At 34.8% G+C, this 15,499-nt stretch overlaps 1 protein-coding gene across 1 annotated transcript in view; it reads right to left on the minus strand.

Moving 5' to 3' along the window:
• Positions 1-15,499, minus strand: part of r (carbamoyl-phosphate synthetase 2, aspartate transcarbamylase, and dihydroorotase rudimentary) — a 56,118-nt gene that overhangs the window by 9,304 nt on the left and 31,315 nt on the right. The window contains 10 exon segments of the mRNA XM_080163822.1: positions 1,955-2,109; positions 2,324-2,517; positions 10,340-10,400; positions 11,236-11,360; positions 11,861-11,959; positions 12,241-12,535; positions 12,712-13,502; positions 13,692-13,830; positions 14,172-14,522; positions 14,791-15,283. Coding sequence (XP_080019948.1) covers positions 1,955-2,109; positions 2,324-2,517; positions 10,340-10,400; positions 11,236-11,360; positions 11,861-11,959; positions 12,241-12,535; positions 12,712-13,502; positions 13,692-13,830; positions 14,172-14,522; positions 14,791-15,283 — 2,703 coding nt within the window.

Below are 15,499 nucleotides of genomic sequence, written 5' to 3' on the forward strand. Positions count from 1 at the left end.
ACATTGCTTCCTAAGAGCAGAATTAAAATAAAAAGAAACATCTATTTATCGCCCTTATTTAAATATCAATGTAAAAATACCTTCACTTTTTAGCAAAATTAAATCTTATTACAGGCTTCTCTGAGAAAAATAATCCACTAATATATGATGATTCATATTTTGGTCACTCGATTTCTTAATCATCCATCCTTTTATATTTTAACATAAAAATATCTACTCTTTTTGAAGCTATTTTTAGCAATAGAAAAATGTAAATAATAAAAACTTCTTTTGGATAACTTAATTTTAACGTAGAAGGAAGGGAATACAAAACGCACAACTTAACTTGTTGTTTTTGTTTAAAATTTTCAATATTTGGAAATAGACAATGTTTCAAAGAAGCGCAGCCAATTTTAATCATGATAAAAAAAATAGTATAAAAGATCAAGGATTTACAATTGTTTGTTTGTCCCTTTAAACCTTTTTATTCGCTTTATTCAACCTTGAAGGTGGGGGTGTAAAAACATTGTATCATAAAAAAAGTAGTAAAAGATTTGATAAAAAAAAAGATAAAATAGTTTATTTCTAGCCCGTCTCTTGTTTTAAAACTAGGTTTACTCTTATAATTGTACATTTTATATCCACGGAAAGCTGTTCAAAATATGATGCGATAAATAACTTTAAAATATTTATGAGAGTGAATTAATGATAAGCCTTACTCTGTTGAATTTGGTAGATTTTCCTTCTATAATATTAAAACATTGTAGACAGACTAAATGCAAAATATTTGAAAACATTTAACAATAAAATTGTAGAATATAAGATAGTGTTTCTTTCTGTGACCTTGTGGATTATCAAATGCTATTATAAAGTTAAACTGCATATAAATACATCTTTGCATACTTTATCTTTTACTGATATGTATAGAATTATTAATTAAAATGGAATCTTTTTTTTAACATTTAGCTTCAAATATAATATCTCACATTAAACATATTGCTGTTGTCTTAACCATGACACTTTGGTTAAGTGTGACTTCCGAACTTGCGGGAAGTTCTAGAGATCTTAGTCTTACGGACAAAACCCCCAACACCAGGAACCATCAAGTTTCAACAGCAGGTTTGAGTATAGATTTATTGACACAAACTATTTCAAAGTCCTGAAATTACAAAATCAATTAATACAAAATTCCAGTTTTTTTATCCACACAATATTATTTGCTTTTTTAAAAATCTTTTTTTTTCTACAGTAAAAGAATCTTTGGGTGCTTTGGCTTTAAAGGAAAATTATTTGGTTTAATAGATCATTGTTAAATGCATAAATATAAGCATATAAAAATTACTAAAACATAATATTTGAATCATAATAAAGTTTCACGTGTAGCTGGCTAAAGCCTTTAAACTTAATAATCCGTCCTATATGCCATACAACAGTTTATAAATGAAGAAAATCTACCTGAAGTTCTTATGGTTAAAGCACCTGGCATACTAGGGTTATTCACGCACTATGAGACCAATGATAGGCCCGACTTAATTCTCCGAAATCTTTATCCACTCACATATCATTCAAAAGTAACGTGGAGAGACCCAAAACAAAAACATCATTCAAATGCCGCGTCTCTTTAGGAAAGGAAAGTCAAACAAAGACGACATTTTTTCTGAATTGGAATTGTGAATAAGGAAATTAATTTTGATCTTGATAAACACAAAGCTTCCTCGAAAAGAGGTTAAGACAGCTGTATTCCATTTTCTTCAACCAAGGGATACTTCCCTGCTCAAGAGAAATTAACAATAAAAGAATATTTTTTTGTGTAATTATTAATTATCAAACTCCAATATAATCCACTTTTTATTTTGGTAAAAATTATCGTAGGTAATTTATATATTTAGGTATTTAATTAAGAAATTATTGTATTTTTTACTGTAGTTTAAAATAAATGACTTAATTAAAAATGAGATCTCTGAATATATATTACCTAATGGTATATACATCCAGAAGGGCTTGAGTAGGATGTTCTCCAACCCCGTCTCCTGCGTTGATAACCGGTTTCTTGCAGTACTTGGCGGCCCTGCCCACAGCTCCAGGTACGGGGTGACGCAGCACTACGACATCTGTGTAACTGGACAATACCTAAATGGATTTATATCTGAAATTGTTTCCTATTATTTACTACCTAATCTTCTAAATATCATTTACAATATTAAAGAAAAAGAATTGTGAGGGCAAGTCAAGGTCTCTGTCCTGAATTTGGATTGGTTCATTGTTAATCCGTTGAAAACAGGTGAGGCATAGATTTTTAAGAGGACAAACTTCCTATTACTTGGTGAAAAAGATAAAAACTAACCTGAACACTGTCCTCTATGGTTTCGCCCTTCTTGTTCGAGGAAGAAGTTTCATCCGAATAGATAACCTTTCCTCCCAATCTCTCCATAGCCGCTGAGAAGCTGCAGGCAGTTCTGGTGCTCACCTCGTAGAAGATGCTCGCCATTACCTTGCCCCTCAGGATTGTATCTATCTGACGTTCGTTTCTCACAGAAGCCTTTATTTTGCGGTTTTATTACACTTAAATAATTTTTTTTTTTTAACTTACAAACCAGCTAGTCAAGATGTAGCTTAACAATAGCTTCTTATCCACTTCCCTTTAGTTATAACAAAAAAAAAGTTTTACGCGATGTTATGTACCAGATCTGGATCTTTAAATCGTTTAGAGGTGCGCTGAATCGGGGCGATCCAGTTCAGCGCACCACTGGATTATTAGATATCAATCTTTAAATCAAAATGGCATGGGCGAATCAGCGCGCCCAGTTGCGCGGTACTGGCGCGGCAATGGTACTCATCGAGTACCATTACTGCGCCAAACCGGGGTGAACTGTATTTAATAAATAATTATTTTTTTAATTAGTTTAATATTTTATTGCAAAACTATCGTGAAAACATTTTTATAGTTATTCTTAAAATAAAGGAGGATGTGCTTAAGGACCATTTGGGCAGGGGGGGGGGGTTTACTCGAGAACCCTTAGAGCTAGAGGGAGCTAATTTTGGATTTAAGCTTCTATGGGGCCAAAGTTACTTTTAAAATTATCGTCGACCCCCCACCCCCCCCCAAAAAATTTTTTTTTTTGGGGGGGGGGTAAAAAATTTTTTTATTGCATTTCTCGCCGAATTAGGCAATTTGGAATCATTTGAGACCATGTTATTTTTTTCAAAAATTTTTCGCCTTACAAGCAACCCTGCGGGGGGCCTTAGTCATTTTTTTTAAATTCTCGTTTATGAAGGTATATCTTAAATACAGTATGCTACTCTCTTAGTTTTAAAGATAATTGGATGAAATCTTTTTGATTGTGTCACTAATTACCCCAAGTTTTGGTATCTTTAAAAAAAACGGCGGCGGGACCGCCGCTCCCGCCGTCCGCCGCCGTTTTCCGCCGCCACCAAAAAAGAAATTTTTTATTGCATTTCTCGCCGAATTAGGCAATTTGGAATCATTTGAGACCATGTTATTTTTTTCAAAAATTTTTTGCCTTACAAGCAACCCTGCGGGGGGACTTTTTTACTAATTACTAAGGGGGGGGGGGGGAGTTTGTACAGTTATAGGAAATGAAATTCAGTATAAAAGTTTGGGAGGGCCGTGTGGGCTTATTTTTATAGTTATCAACCTAATTCTTTTTGTAGGCTCTCTTATATGACTGGATGTACACATACAACTTTGAAAATTGAATTTCGGCACTTTCCTTCTTGGGGCTTGTGGAGCACAAAAACCCCCCAAACGCTAAAAATATGAGTTCTGAGCTTATTTTTAAAGATATCAACCGCCATTGCATTTCTCGCCGAATTAGGCAATTTGGAATCATTTGAGACCATGTTATTTTTTTCAAAAATTTTTTGCCTTACAAGCAACCCTGCGGGAGGACTTTTTTACTAATTACTAAGGGGGGGGGGGGAAGTTTGTAGTTATAGGAAATGAAATTCAGTATAAAAGTTTGGGAGGGCCGTGTGGGCTTATTTTTATAGTTATCAACCTAATTCTTTTTGTAGGCTCTCTTATATGACTGGATGTACACATAAAACTTTGAAAATTGAATTTCGGCACTTTCCTTCTTGGGGCTTGTGGAGCACAAAAACCCCCCAAACGCTAAAAATATGAGTTCTGAGCTTATTTTTAAAGATATCAACCTGATTTTTTTTTTAAATAATACTTTTTTAACATAACTGAATCAACGAGCCGTTACAGATTTCATTTTGGGACTTTCCTTCTTGGGGCTTGTGGAGCACAAAAACCCCCCAAACGCTAAAAATATGAGTTCTGAGCTTATTTTTAAAGATATCAACCGCCATTGCATTTCTCGCCGAATTAGGCAATTTGGAATCATTTGAGACCATGTTATTTTTTTCAAAAATTTTTCGCCTTACAAGCAACCCTGCAGGGGGACTTTTGTACAGTTTGTACAGTTATAGGAAATGAAATTCAGTATAAAAGTTTGGGAGGGCCGTGTGGGCTTATTTTTATAGTTATCAACCTAATTCTTTTTGTAGGCTCTCTTATATGACTGGATGTACACATAAAACTTTGAAAATTGAATTTCGGCACTTTCCTTCTTGGGGCTTGTGGAGCACAAAAACCCCCCAAACGCTAAAAATATGAGTTCTGAGCTTATTTTTAAAGATATCAACCTGATTTTTTAAAATAATACTTTGTTAACATAACTGAATCAACGAACCATTACAGATTTCATTTTAGGACTTTCCTTCTAGGGGCTTGTGGAGCAAAAGACCCCCAAAAACTAAAAATATGCGTTCTGAGCTTATTTTTAAAGATATCAACCTGATTTTTTAAAAATAATACTTTTTTAACATAACTGAATCAACGAACCATTACAGTTTTCATTTTGGGACTTTCCTTCCAGGGGCTTGTGGAGCAAAACACCCCAAAAACACTAAAAATATGCGTTCTGAGCTTATTTTTAAAGATACCAACCTGATTTTTTTTTTAAATAATACTTTTTTAACATAACTGAATCAACAAACCATTACAGATTTCATATTGGGACTTTCCTTCTAGTGGCGTGTGGAGCAAAAGACCCCCAAAAACACTAAGAATATGGGTTCTGATCTTATTTTTAAAGATATCAACCTGATTTTTTTTATGGAAACTTTTTTAACATAGCCGAACTAAGGAACCATTACAGATTTAATTTTAGGACTTTCCCTCTAAGGGCTTGTGAAGCAAAAGACCCCCAAAAACACTAAAAATATGAGTTCTGAGCTTATTTTAAAGATATTAACCTTATTTTTTTAGGGAAACTTTTAACATAACCAAACTAGGGAACCATTGCATATTTCATTTTGGGACTTTCCTTCTAGGGGCTTTTGGAGCAAAAGAACCACAAAACACTATAAATATTAGTTATGAGCTTATTTTTAAAGACATCAACCTGATTTTTTAAAATAATACTTCTTTAACATAACCAAACTAAGAAACCATTACAGATTTAATTTTTGGACTTTCCTTCTAGGGTCTACTGGAGCAAAAGACCCCCAAAACACTAAAAATATTGGGACTTTCCTTCTAGGGGCTTGTGGAGCAAAAGAACCACAAAACACGAAAAATATTAGTTCTGACCTTATGTTTAAAGATATTAACCTGATTTTTTTAAGAACACTTTTTTAACATAACCGAACTAGGTAACTTTTACAGATTTCATTTAGGGACTATCCTTCTAGAAGCTAGTGAGGCAAAAGACCCCCAAAAAGTATTAAGTTAAAAAAGTATTATTTTTAAAAAATCAGGTTGATATATTTAAAATAAGCTCAGAACTCATACTTTCAGTGTTTTTGGGGGTCTTTTGCTCCACAAATCACAAGAATAGTCCCAAAATAGTATCTGTAATAGTTCATTGATTCGGTTATGTTATAAAAGTATTATTTTTAAAAAATCAGGTTGATATCTTTAAAAATAAGCTCAGAACTCATATTTTTAGTGTTTTTAGGGGTCTTTTGCTCCACTAGACCCTAAAAGGAAAGTACAAAATGAAATCTGTAATGGTTCCTTAATTCAGGTATGTTAAGAAAGTTTTTTTTAAAATCAGGTTGACATCTTTAAAATAAGCTCAGAACTCATATTTTTAGTGGTTTAAGGGTTGTTTGCTCCACAAGCCCCTAGAAGGAAAGTCCCAAAATGAAATCTGTAATGGTTTGTTGATTCGGTTATGTTAAAAAAGTATTATTAAAAAAAATCAGGTTGATATCTTTAAAAATAAGCTTAGAACTCTTATTTTTAGTGTTTTGGGGGTCTTTTGCTCCACAAGCCCCTAGAAGGAAACTCCCAAATGAAATCTGTAATGGTTCGTTGATTCGGTTTTGTTAAAAAAGTATTATTTTAAAAAATCAGGTTGATATCTTTTAAAATAAGCTTAGAACTCATATTTTTAGTGTTTTGAGGGGATCTTTTGCTCCACAAGCCCCTAGAAGGAAAGTCCCAATATGAAATCTGTAATGGTTCGTTGATTCGGTTGTGTTAAAAAAGTATTATTTAAAAAAAATCAGGTTGATATCTTTAAAAATAAGCTCAGAACTCATATTTTTAGTGTTTGGGGGGTTTTTGTGCTCTACAAGCCCCAAGAAGGAAAGTCCCAAAATGAAAACTGTAATAGTTCGTTGATTCAGTTATGTTAACAAAGTATTATTTTTAAAAAATCAGGTTGATATCTTTAAAAATAAGCTCAGAACTCATATTTTTAGCGTTTGGGGGGTTTTTGTGCTCCACAAGCCCCAAGAAGGCAAGTGCCGAAATTCAATTTTAAAAGTTTTATTTTTGTTAAAAAAGTATTATTTTAAAAAATCAGGTTGATATCTTTTAAAATAAGCTTAGAACTCATATTTTTAGTGTTTTGCGGGGATCTTTTGCTCCACAAGCCCCTAGAAGGAAAGTCCCAATATGAAATCTGTAATGGTTCGTTGATTCGGTTATGTTAAAACAGTATTATTTAAAAAAAATCAGGTTGATATCTTTAAAAATAAGCTCAGAACTCATATTTTTAGTGTTTTTGGGGTTTTTGTGCTCCACAAACCCCAAGAAGGAAAGTCCCAAAATGAAAACTGTAATATTTCGTTGATTCAGTTATTTTAAAAAAGTATTATTTAAAAAAAAATCAGGTTGATATCTTTAAAAATAAGCTCAGAACTCATATTTTTTGCGTTTAGGGGGGTTTTGGTGCTCCACAAGCCCTAAGAAGGAAAGTCCCAAAATGAAATCTGTAATGGCTCGTTGATTCAGTTATGTTAAAAAAGTATTATTTAAAAAAAATCAGGTTGATATCTTTAAAAATAAGCTCAGAACTCATATTTTTAGCGTTTGGGGGGTTTTTGTGCTCCACAAGCCCCAAGAATGAAAGTGCCGAAATTCAATTTTCAAAGTTTTATGTGTACATCCAGTCATATAAGAGAGCCTACAAAAAGAATTAGGTTGATAACTATAAAAATAAGCCCACACGGCCCTCCCAAACTTTTATACTGAATTTCATTTCCTATAACTGTACAAACTTTCCCCCCCCCCCCCCCCTTAGTAATTAGTAAAAAAGTCCCCCCGCAGGGTTGCTTGTAAGGCGAAAAATTTTTGAAAAAAATAACATGGTCTCAAATGATTCCAAATTGCCTAATTCGGCGAGAAATGCAATGGCGGTTGATATCTTTAAAAATAAGCTCAGAACTCATATTTTTAGCGTTTGGGGGTTTTTTGTGCTCCACAAGCCCAAAGAAGGAAAGTCCCAAAATGAAATCTGTAATGGCTCGTTGATTCAGTTATGTTAAAAAAGTATTATTTAAAAAAAAAATCAGGTTGATATCTTTAAAAATAAGCTCAGAACTCATATTTTTAGCGTTTGGGGCGTTTTTGTGCTCCACAAGCCCCAAGAAGGAAAGTGCCGAAATTCAATTTTCAAAGTTTTATGTGTACATCCAGTCATATAAGAGAGCCTACAAAAAGAATTAGGTTGATAACTATAAAAATAAGCCCACACGGCCCTCCCAAACTTTTATACTGAATTTCATTTCCTATAACTGTACAAACTTCCCCCCCCCCCCTTAGTAATTAGTAAAAAAGTCCCCCCGCAGGGTTGCTTGTAAGGCGAAAAATTTTTGAAAAAAATAACATGGTTTCAAATGATTCCAAATTGCCTAATTCGGCGAGAAATGCAATGGCGGTTGATATCTTTAAAAATAAGCTCAGAACTCATATTTTTAGCGTTTGGGGGGTTTTTGTGCTACACAAGCCCTAAGAAGGAAAGTCCCAAAATGAAATCTGTAATGGCTCGTTGATTCAGTTATGTTAAAAAAGTATTATTTAAAAAAAATCAGGTTGATATCTTTAAAAATAAGCTCAGAACTCATATATTTAGCGTTTGGGGGGTTTTTGTGCTCCACAAGCCCCAAGAAGGAAAGTGCCGAAATTCAATTTTCAAAGTTTTATGTGTACATCCAGTCATATAAGAGAGCCTACAAAAAGAATTAGGTTGATAACTATAAAAATAAGCCCACACGGCCCTCCCAAACTTTTATACTGAATTTCATTTCCTATAACTGTACAAACTTCCCCCCCCCCCTTAATAATTAGTAAAAAAGTCCCCCCGCAGGGTTGCTTGTAAGGCGAAAAATTTTTGAAAAAAATAACATGGTCTCAAATGATTCCAAATTGCCTAATTCGGCGAGAAATGCAATGGCGGTTGATATCTTTAAAAATAAGCTCAGAACTCATATTTTTAGTGTTTGGGGGGTTTTTGTGCTCCACAAGCCCTAAGAAGGAAAGTCCCAAAATGAAATCTGTAATGGCTCGTTGATTCAGTTATGTTAAAAAAGTATTATTTAAAAAAAAATCAGGTTGATATCTTTAAAAATAAGCTCAGAACTCATATTTTTAGCGTTTGGGGGGTTTTTGTGCTCCACAAGCCCCAAGAAGGAAAGTGCCGAAATTCAATTTTCAAAGTTTTATGTGTACATCCAGTCATATAAGAGAGCCTACAAAAAGAATTAGGTTGATAACTATAAAAATAAGCCCACACGGCCCTCCCAAACTTTTATACTGAATTTCATTTTCTATAACTGTACAAACTTCCCCCCCCCCCCCTTAGTAATTAGTAAAAAAGTCCCCCCGCAGGGTTGCTTGTAAGGCGAAAAATAACATGGTCTCAAATGATTCCAAATTGCCTAATTCGGCGAGAAATGCAATGGCGGTTGATATCTTTAAAAATAAGCTCAGAACTCATATTTTTAGCGTTTGGGGGGTTTTTGTGCTCCACAAGCCCCAAGAAGGAAAGTGCCGAAATTCAATTTTCAAAGTTTTATGTGTACATCCAGTCATATAAGAGAGCCTACAAAAAGAATTAGGTTGATAACTATAAAAATAAGCCCACACGGCCCTCCCAAACTTTTATACTGAATTTCATTTCCTCTAACTGTACAAACTTCCCCCCCCCCCTTAGTAATTAGTAAAAAAGTCCCCCCGCAGGGTTGCTTGTAAGGCAAAAAATTTTTGAAAAAAATAACATGGTTTCAAATGATTCCAAATTGCCTAATTCGGCGAGAAATGCAATAAAAAAATTCTTTTTTGGTGGCGGCGGAAAACGGCGGCGGACGGCGGGAGCGGCGGTCCCGCCGCCGTTTTTTTTTAAAGATACCAAAACTTGGGGTAATTAGTGACACAATCAAAAAGATTTCATCCAATTATCTTTAAAACTAAGAGAGTAGCATACTGTATTTAAGATATACCTTCATAAACGAGAATTTAAAAAAAATGACTAAGTCCCCCCGCAGGGTTGCTTGTAAGGCGAAAAATTTTTGAAAAAAATAACATGGTCTCAAATGATTCCAAATTGCCTAATTCGGCGAGAAATGCAATAAAAAATTTTTTTACCCCCCCCCAAAAAAAATTTTTTTTGGGGGGGGTGGGGGGTCGATGATAATTTTAAATGTAACCTTGGCCCCATAGAAGCTTAAATCCAAAATTAGCTCCCTCTAGCTCTAAGGGTTCTCGAGTAAACCCCCCCCCCCTGCCCAAATGGTCCTTAAGCACATCCTCCTTATATATAGTTTTATATAAAATGCCGTACTGACCCGGATTAAGTAATAAAGTTGTCCCAGCTCGTACAGATATTTTATTGAGTGTCGCCAGCGATCTAGCAACGCCGCGCCGAAAACCTTTTAAAGATCCATGTTCTATAGCAGTGGCTATACACAAAATTTCAGCAATTTCATATGGAATTAATTTGCTGAATCACAGTCCTTGACTAAGTCTAGTATCTTAATTGTACAATTTTTTATACCAAACATAAAATTTAATATTTTTATCAAACATTATTATGAAACCGTTCCTTGAAAGTATCTGCAAGGTTAAAGAGAGCATTTAGCTGAGCCCTTTCAAACATAGTAACCTAAACAATAAAGGATTAGAATGAAGAAAAGATAAAAAAAAAAATCTGGAATAACATTCCATTTTTGATAGCTAAAGAAGTTTCTTGATTTATTTGTCTATTTTCTTTTGTTAGCAAAAATATGGAGAGATAGGTATTTCATATAGAAATAAGGGGGGGGGGGGGAGTTCTGACACATTTGCGTAAACAGTGAGTATAGGCTTTATCTTTGGACTGAGAGGATAGGTTATTAGGGATAAAATCATTCTTATATGATGAAATTCCCTCAGTTTTTAGATTTTTTGGATAGGCCTCCAGGTTCCGGAGCTCCAGGCCTCCAGGTGGTCTCTGTACAGGTAAAAATGAAAAAACAAAATTTTTTAAGAGTGAGATGTCAGCTTTTGAGACAAAATATGTATGTTTTTTATATGTGAATAACAATCAAAAAGAAGCATATTTTGTTTTATAAGTTAATCTCTAACTCTTAAAAAAAAAATCTTATTTTTAATTTTTACCTGTACAGAGACCACCTAGAGGCCTGGAGCTCCGGAACCTGGAGGCCTATCCAAAAAATCTTAAATCTGAGGGAAATTCATCATATAAGAATGATTTTATCCCTAATAACCTATCTTCTCAGTCCAAAGATAAAGCCTATACTCACTGTTTACGCAAATGTGTCAGAACTCCCCCCCCCCCCTTTTCGATTTTATTGATTAATTGGTCTGAATAAATCAAGAAAGACGCAAATCATAGCCGTACATTTCATTGGAAGATTTATATTTTTTTTGGCAAATGAGTTATAAGTTTTCTTCAGATAAAATATCTTAAATGTTTTTTATATTATATGATTTCTAACCTTAAGAATGTGTTGGTTGTTGAGTCCATGATGCTTTTCCATTGGTGTGAGGAGGAGCTTGTTGGTGTTGCTCTGCAGGTCAACACTCACATCCACGTGCAGCTGTTGCTTTCCATGACCAGATCCTAGTTACAAAAGTTTGTTTTTAGGTTTAGGTCAGGGAGGAAGTGGGCATTAATTTGTAAATTATACTATTTGGTATATACCAGTTTGATAACCACGCTATCTTTTCGTTAGCATAAAAACTTTGGGCATTTTATTGAATTTTGATTGGTTGGTTCTAAACTAATTAAATTAAAATTTTTGAGAATGTATATAAATTTAGTGTCCATTATCTTATCCTTTAAAATCCCTGGGCTATAGTTTAATGTTCAAGAGGTAGGTTCAGATTAAATGAATTCAGGGACTTTGATCAATGATCCGTTAATCCAAGAATTAATAATTACAAAAAGTTGTTATTTAAGTTATCATTTCAGAAAAAAAGAATATAATGCATACAGATCAGTATGCAACATTAGTATATACACATTCTGTTACATTTATCATGAAGGAGAAAATGCTGGATTAATAATTAAATTTTGGGAAAATAAAGTACTTAGAATAAAGATCATTTAAAATGAGTTACCTGGCGTAGTACTAAGATGCATCTCTCTATTAGCATCATCTTTAGGTCTGGGGCTTGTTAGATCTGCATCATATCTTCCACTGTCCATTCTTATTCTTCCTACAGAGGTATAGTTCAAAATCATTAAGATGTTTATGAGATTTTTAAAGTAATTTCTCTGTGTTTTTTTTGTGTGTGTGCGTGTGTGCGTGTGTATGTGTATGTGAGTTCCTTAATTCTAAGAAAGGGATTTAAAGTTTAAGGAAGGAGTGGTGATGGATAACAAATCGAAAATAAAAATAACAAAGAATAAAAACAAAAAGATCTGGCCATTACAGATTTACTAACAGAATGAGATGAGACTTAAAGAGCAGCTGCACTACTAAAATGAATTTTTATACCTGTAGTAAGAGTATCTTTCTGTACCTCCTCCTCAAATCCTCCAGAAAAGGTAGCGGTCAGGTTCCTCTTGATAATTGGCGGTGGCTTAAACATTGGCAGGTTGTTCATGCTCCAGATTCTCACATCCTGTCCAAATCCAGGTTTTACCAACAGCTTGCCATCCACAAAGGCCACCTCACCACGAAGGACAACTTTGTGCAGGCAACCCTTGACAGTCATGCCAGCAAATGGTGTCCAGCCAGCCTTGCTGTACTGGGTCTTCTCTGGTATAGTCCAGCTTTTATCCAAATCAACCTAAATAAGGTTATCGGTGAACTTTTTTGGACAAAGAAATGTTACATAACTAATTTTCCTTTTTATTTTTATTAGTATTTAGTCAGGCGGTTAGACGGTATATTTCAAGAATTTATAAGTTAATAAAATAAATGATTGATTAAATTTTTTAAAATCTAAGTGAAAGCTTTAATTACCTCAATATACGTATCTGGTTGTTCAGGAAGATTAAAAATCCTTCTTGGATTGTGATACATTTTATCCTCCAAATCCTCCAGAGTCAGCAAACCATTATTAACAGCTGTCAACATGAGAGGCAGCATTGTCTCCAGTCCTGGGAAGCCAGGAGGAGCTTTGTCACTTAGCTTCTCGCTCAACAGATGGGGAGCATGATCAGTAGCAAAGCTGTCAATATATTCCATGTTATCCCACAATGCTTGTTGATCATCCTTGCTGACCAGAACAGGCCTAACTTCGCTTTTCTTGTCTCCTAGTGTAATTTTATCATCTTCAGAAAGGAACAAATGATGGGGAGCAACTTCGCATGTAACAGAAAGACCTTTCAGTTTAGCAGCTTTTATAACCTCAATTTCTTCCCGTCTTGCCACGTGGCACACATGAACCGGCCGGTCATGGAGGCTGGCAAGAAGGATGATAGCAGCTGTTGTGCGTCCTTCTGCGTGCACGCATAGTGGAGCATTCTTGGGCCAGTGTGTCATATGATTTGCCCAGTCTGTCATAGAATCCATCTTTAAAGTTGTATAAGTGTCGTTCAGATACATCTTTAGACCAGCAGCTTTTCCCGCTAAATCTTTTATAGTCTCATAGTTATCCTTTGATGCGCCGACCATCAAGGCAAAGTCGCAGTAAGCCTTCTTGGAGGCCAGACCTTGTGCCAATAAGAAGCTAGATTCGTCCACAATAGCAGGGTTGGTGTTGGGCATTGCGCAAACCATGGTGACACCACCAGCCAAAGCAGCTGCAGTACCTGCACAATAATTCAGCAAAGTACAAAAAATGTAAGATATTTAGTAGCACAGATATTACTTATTCTACATTTAAGGAAGAAAATGTAAAATGCCTTTCAACTGTTTAAGGAAGGTCAGGTTTTAATCTATTTTCTAAAGCAGCAAAGTAAACATATCAATAAACAAATATGATTTTAAACAAAGTTTACCTGAAGAGAAATCTTCTTTATGGCAAGCGCCAGGTTCTCTCAGGTGAACATGTGTATCAATCAATCCTGGCAGGCGGACTATCTTTCTGGTGGTTATTGTGTCCACGTAAGACTTACAATCAAGCTCTCCCTTGGTCTTCTGTAGACAATTCATAAATTATTATTTCATAAACCGAATAAGACAAATGATCTTTAAACTCAAAATGAATTTACAGGGATCTTAAGGTTTAGAGGTTAATTTTATGTAAATCCCCAATGATGAAAAAAATTACCCCTTCTGTATAAAAAAAATTTTGGTTGAAAAGTTTGGACACGACTACTTAGGAACAAACCAATCAAAAGTACCTACTTAATTAAAAGTACCAAAAACTTTTGAGCCAATGTTATAAAAGATTGGGTACCTACTAGCTTAATTTACAGTCCAATTTAGTAGGATTAAATCCTAATAAAAATTATCAAACAATAATCAAGAATTTGTCCCTGAATTGATTCTACAATCAGTTTCGCGCATTTCACGTCCGTGATAAGTGGAACACTGTAATCCACCGCCATCCTGCGAGTTCTATATCCATATGTTGGTATAAATGATGACACTCTCCTTGCACCACAACTCTTCATTGGAAGATTAATGACCAAATCAAAATGTTTGGAGGATAAATAATCCGCCATGCTAACCATCTGTCCGGCCATCTTGTCAATATCGTGTTCATCACCGATGGTTTCAAAGACCCATTCAACTGGTTCTACAGGTATGCCATGCTCCTGGTAGAAGTCAGAGGTACCGGTGCTTCCGTACAGCTTATACCCCATTTGATGCAGTAATCTCACACTCTGATAGGTATTATATTAAGTGAAAACTTATTTTTTATTTTATGTTAACAAGAACAACTATAAAAAAAAATAACAGAGAATTATTAAAACAATAAAATTACCTACAATAATTTAAAATTACATTATATGCATAATTTAGGTTTACTTACTACAGCCCCCCGTAGACCCCTAACCCCCCAAAAAATTATGCATAATAAAGGATATGTTTGTATTTAAAAAATGTGGACATATTTTTCCTCGGGATAAATATCACTTTATGAATTAAAACATTATTTTCACTTTATCCCTGAATAAACTCCATTTTATGTTTATAAGATCCCACAGACAGCAGGATATTCTTTTTGGGAAGCTTGAAACCAGTCGCCATCATAGCCTTTAGGTAAGCCTCATGTCTGTTCTCTCCAAAGCAAGCAACCTCGCCAGTGGAGGACATTTCTACACCCAGCTGAATGTCAGCTCCAGCCAGACGTGAGAATGAGAAGACAGGAACTTTAACACCAACTTTACCATCGCCGAAAAGCACATTTATAGGCTCCACTTTTTGTCCAATAATAACCTGGGTAGCGGTGGCGATAAAATCATGTCCCAGTGTCTTGGATACAAAAGGGAAGGATCTTGACACTCTAAGGTTACATTCAATGACTTTAAGTTCGTTATCCTTAGCAATAAGCTGCATATTCATGGGTCCTGATACGATCAAAGCCTTGGCAATAGCGCTGGTTATCTGACGGATTTTTGTCAACGTCTCAGCATTGATATCCCTAAAATAAATCTTATTAAGAAATCTTTTAATTATTGGTTAATTTCATTATTATACCTGGGAGGTGTGACTAGTGTAGCATCTCCTGAGTGTACACCAGTATTCTCAACATGTTCACACACAGGTATACAATTTATTATTATTATACCTGGGAGGTGTGACTAGGGTAGCACCTCCTAAGTGTACACCAGTATTCTCAACATGTTCACACACAGGT

The sequence above is a fragment of the Acartia tonsa genome, chromosome 6 (assembly GCF_053477335.1).
Source record: "Acartia tonsa isolate MP-2025a chromosome 6, ASM5347733v1, whole genome shotgun sequence".
In the NCBI taxonomy this organism is placed as follows: domain Eukaryota; kingdom Metazoa; phylum Arthropoda; class Copepoda; order Calanoida; family Acartiidae; genus Acartia; species Acartia tonsa.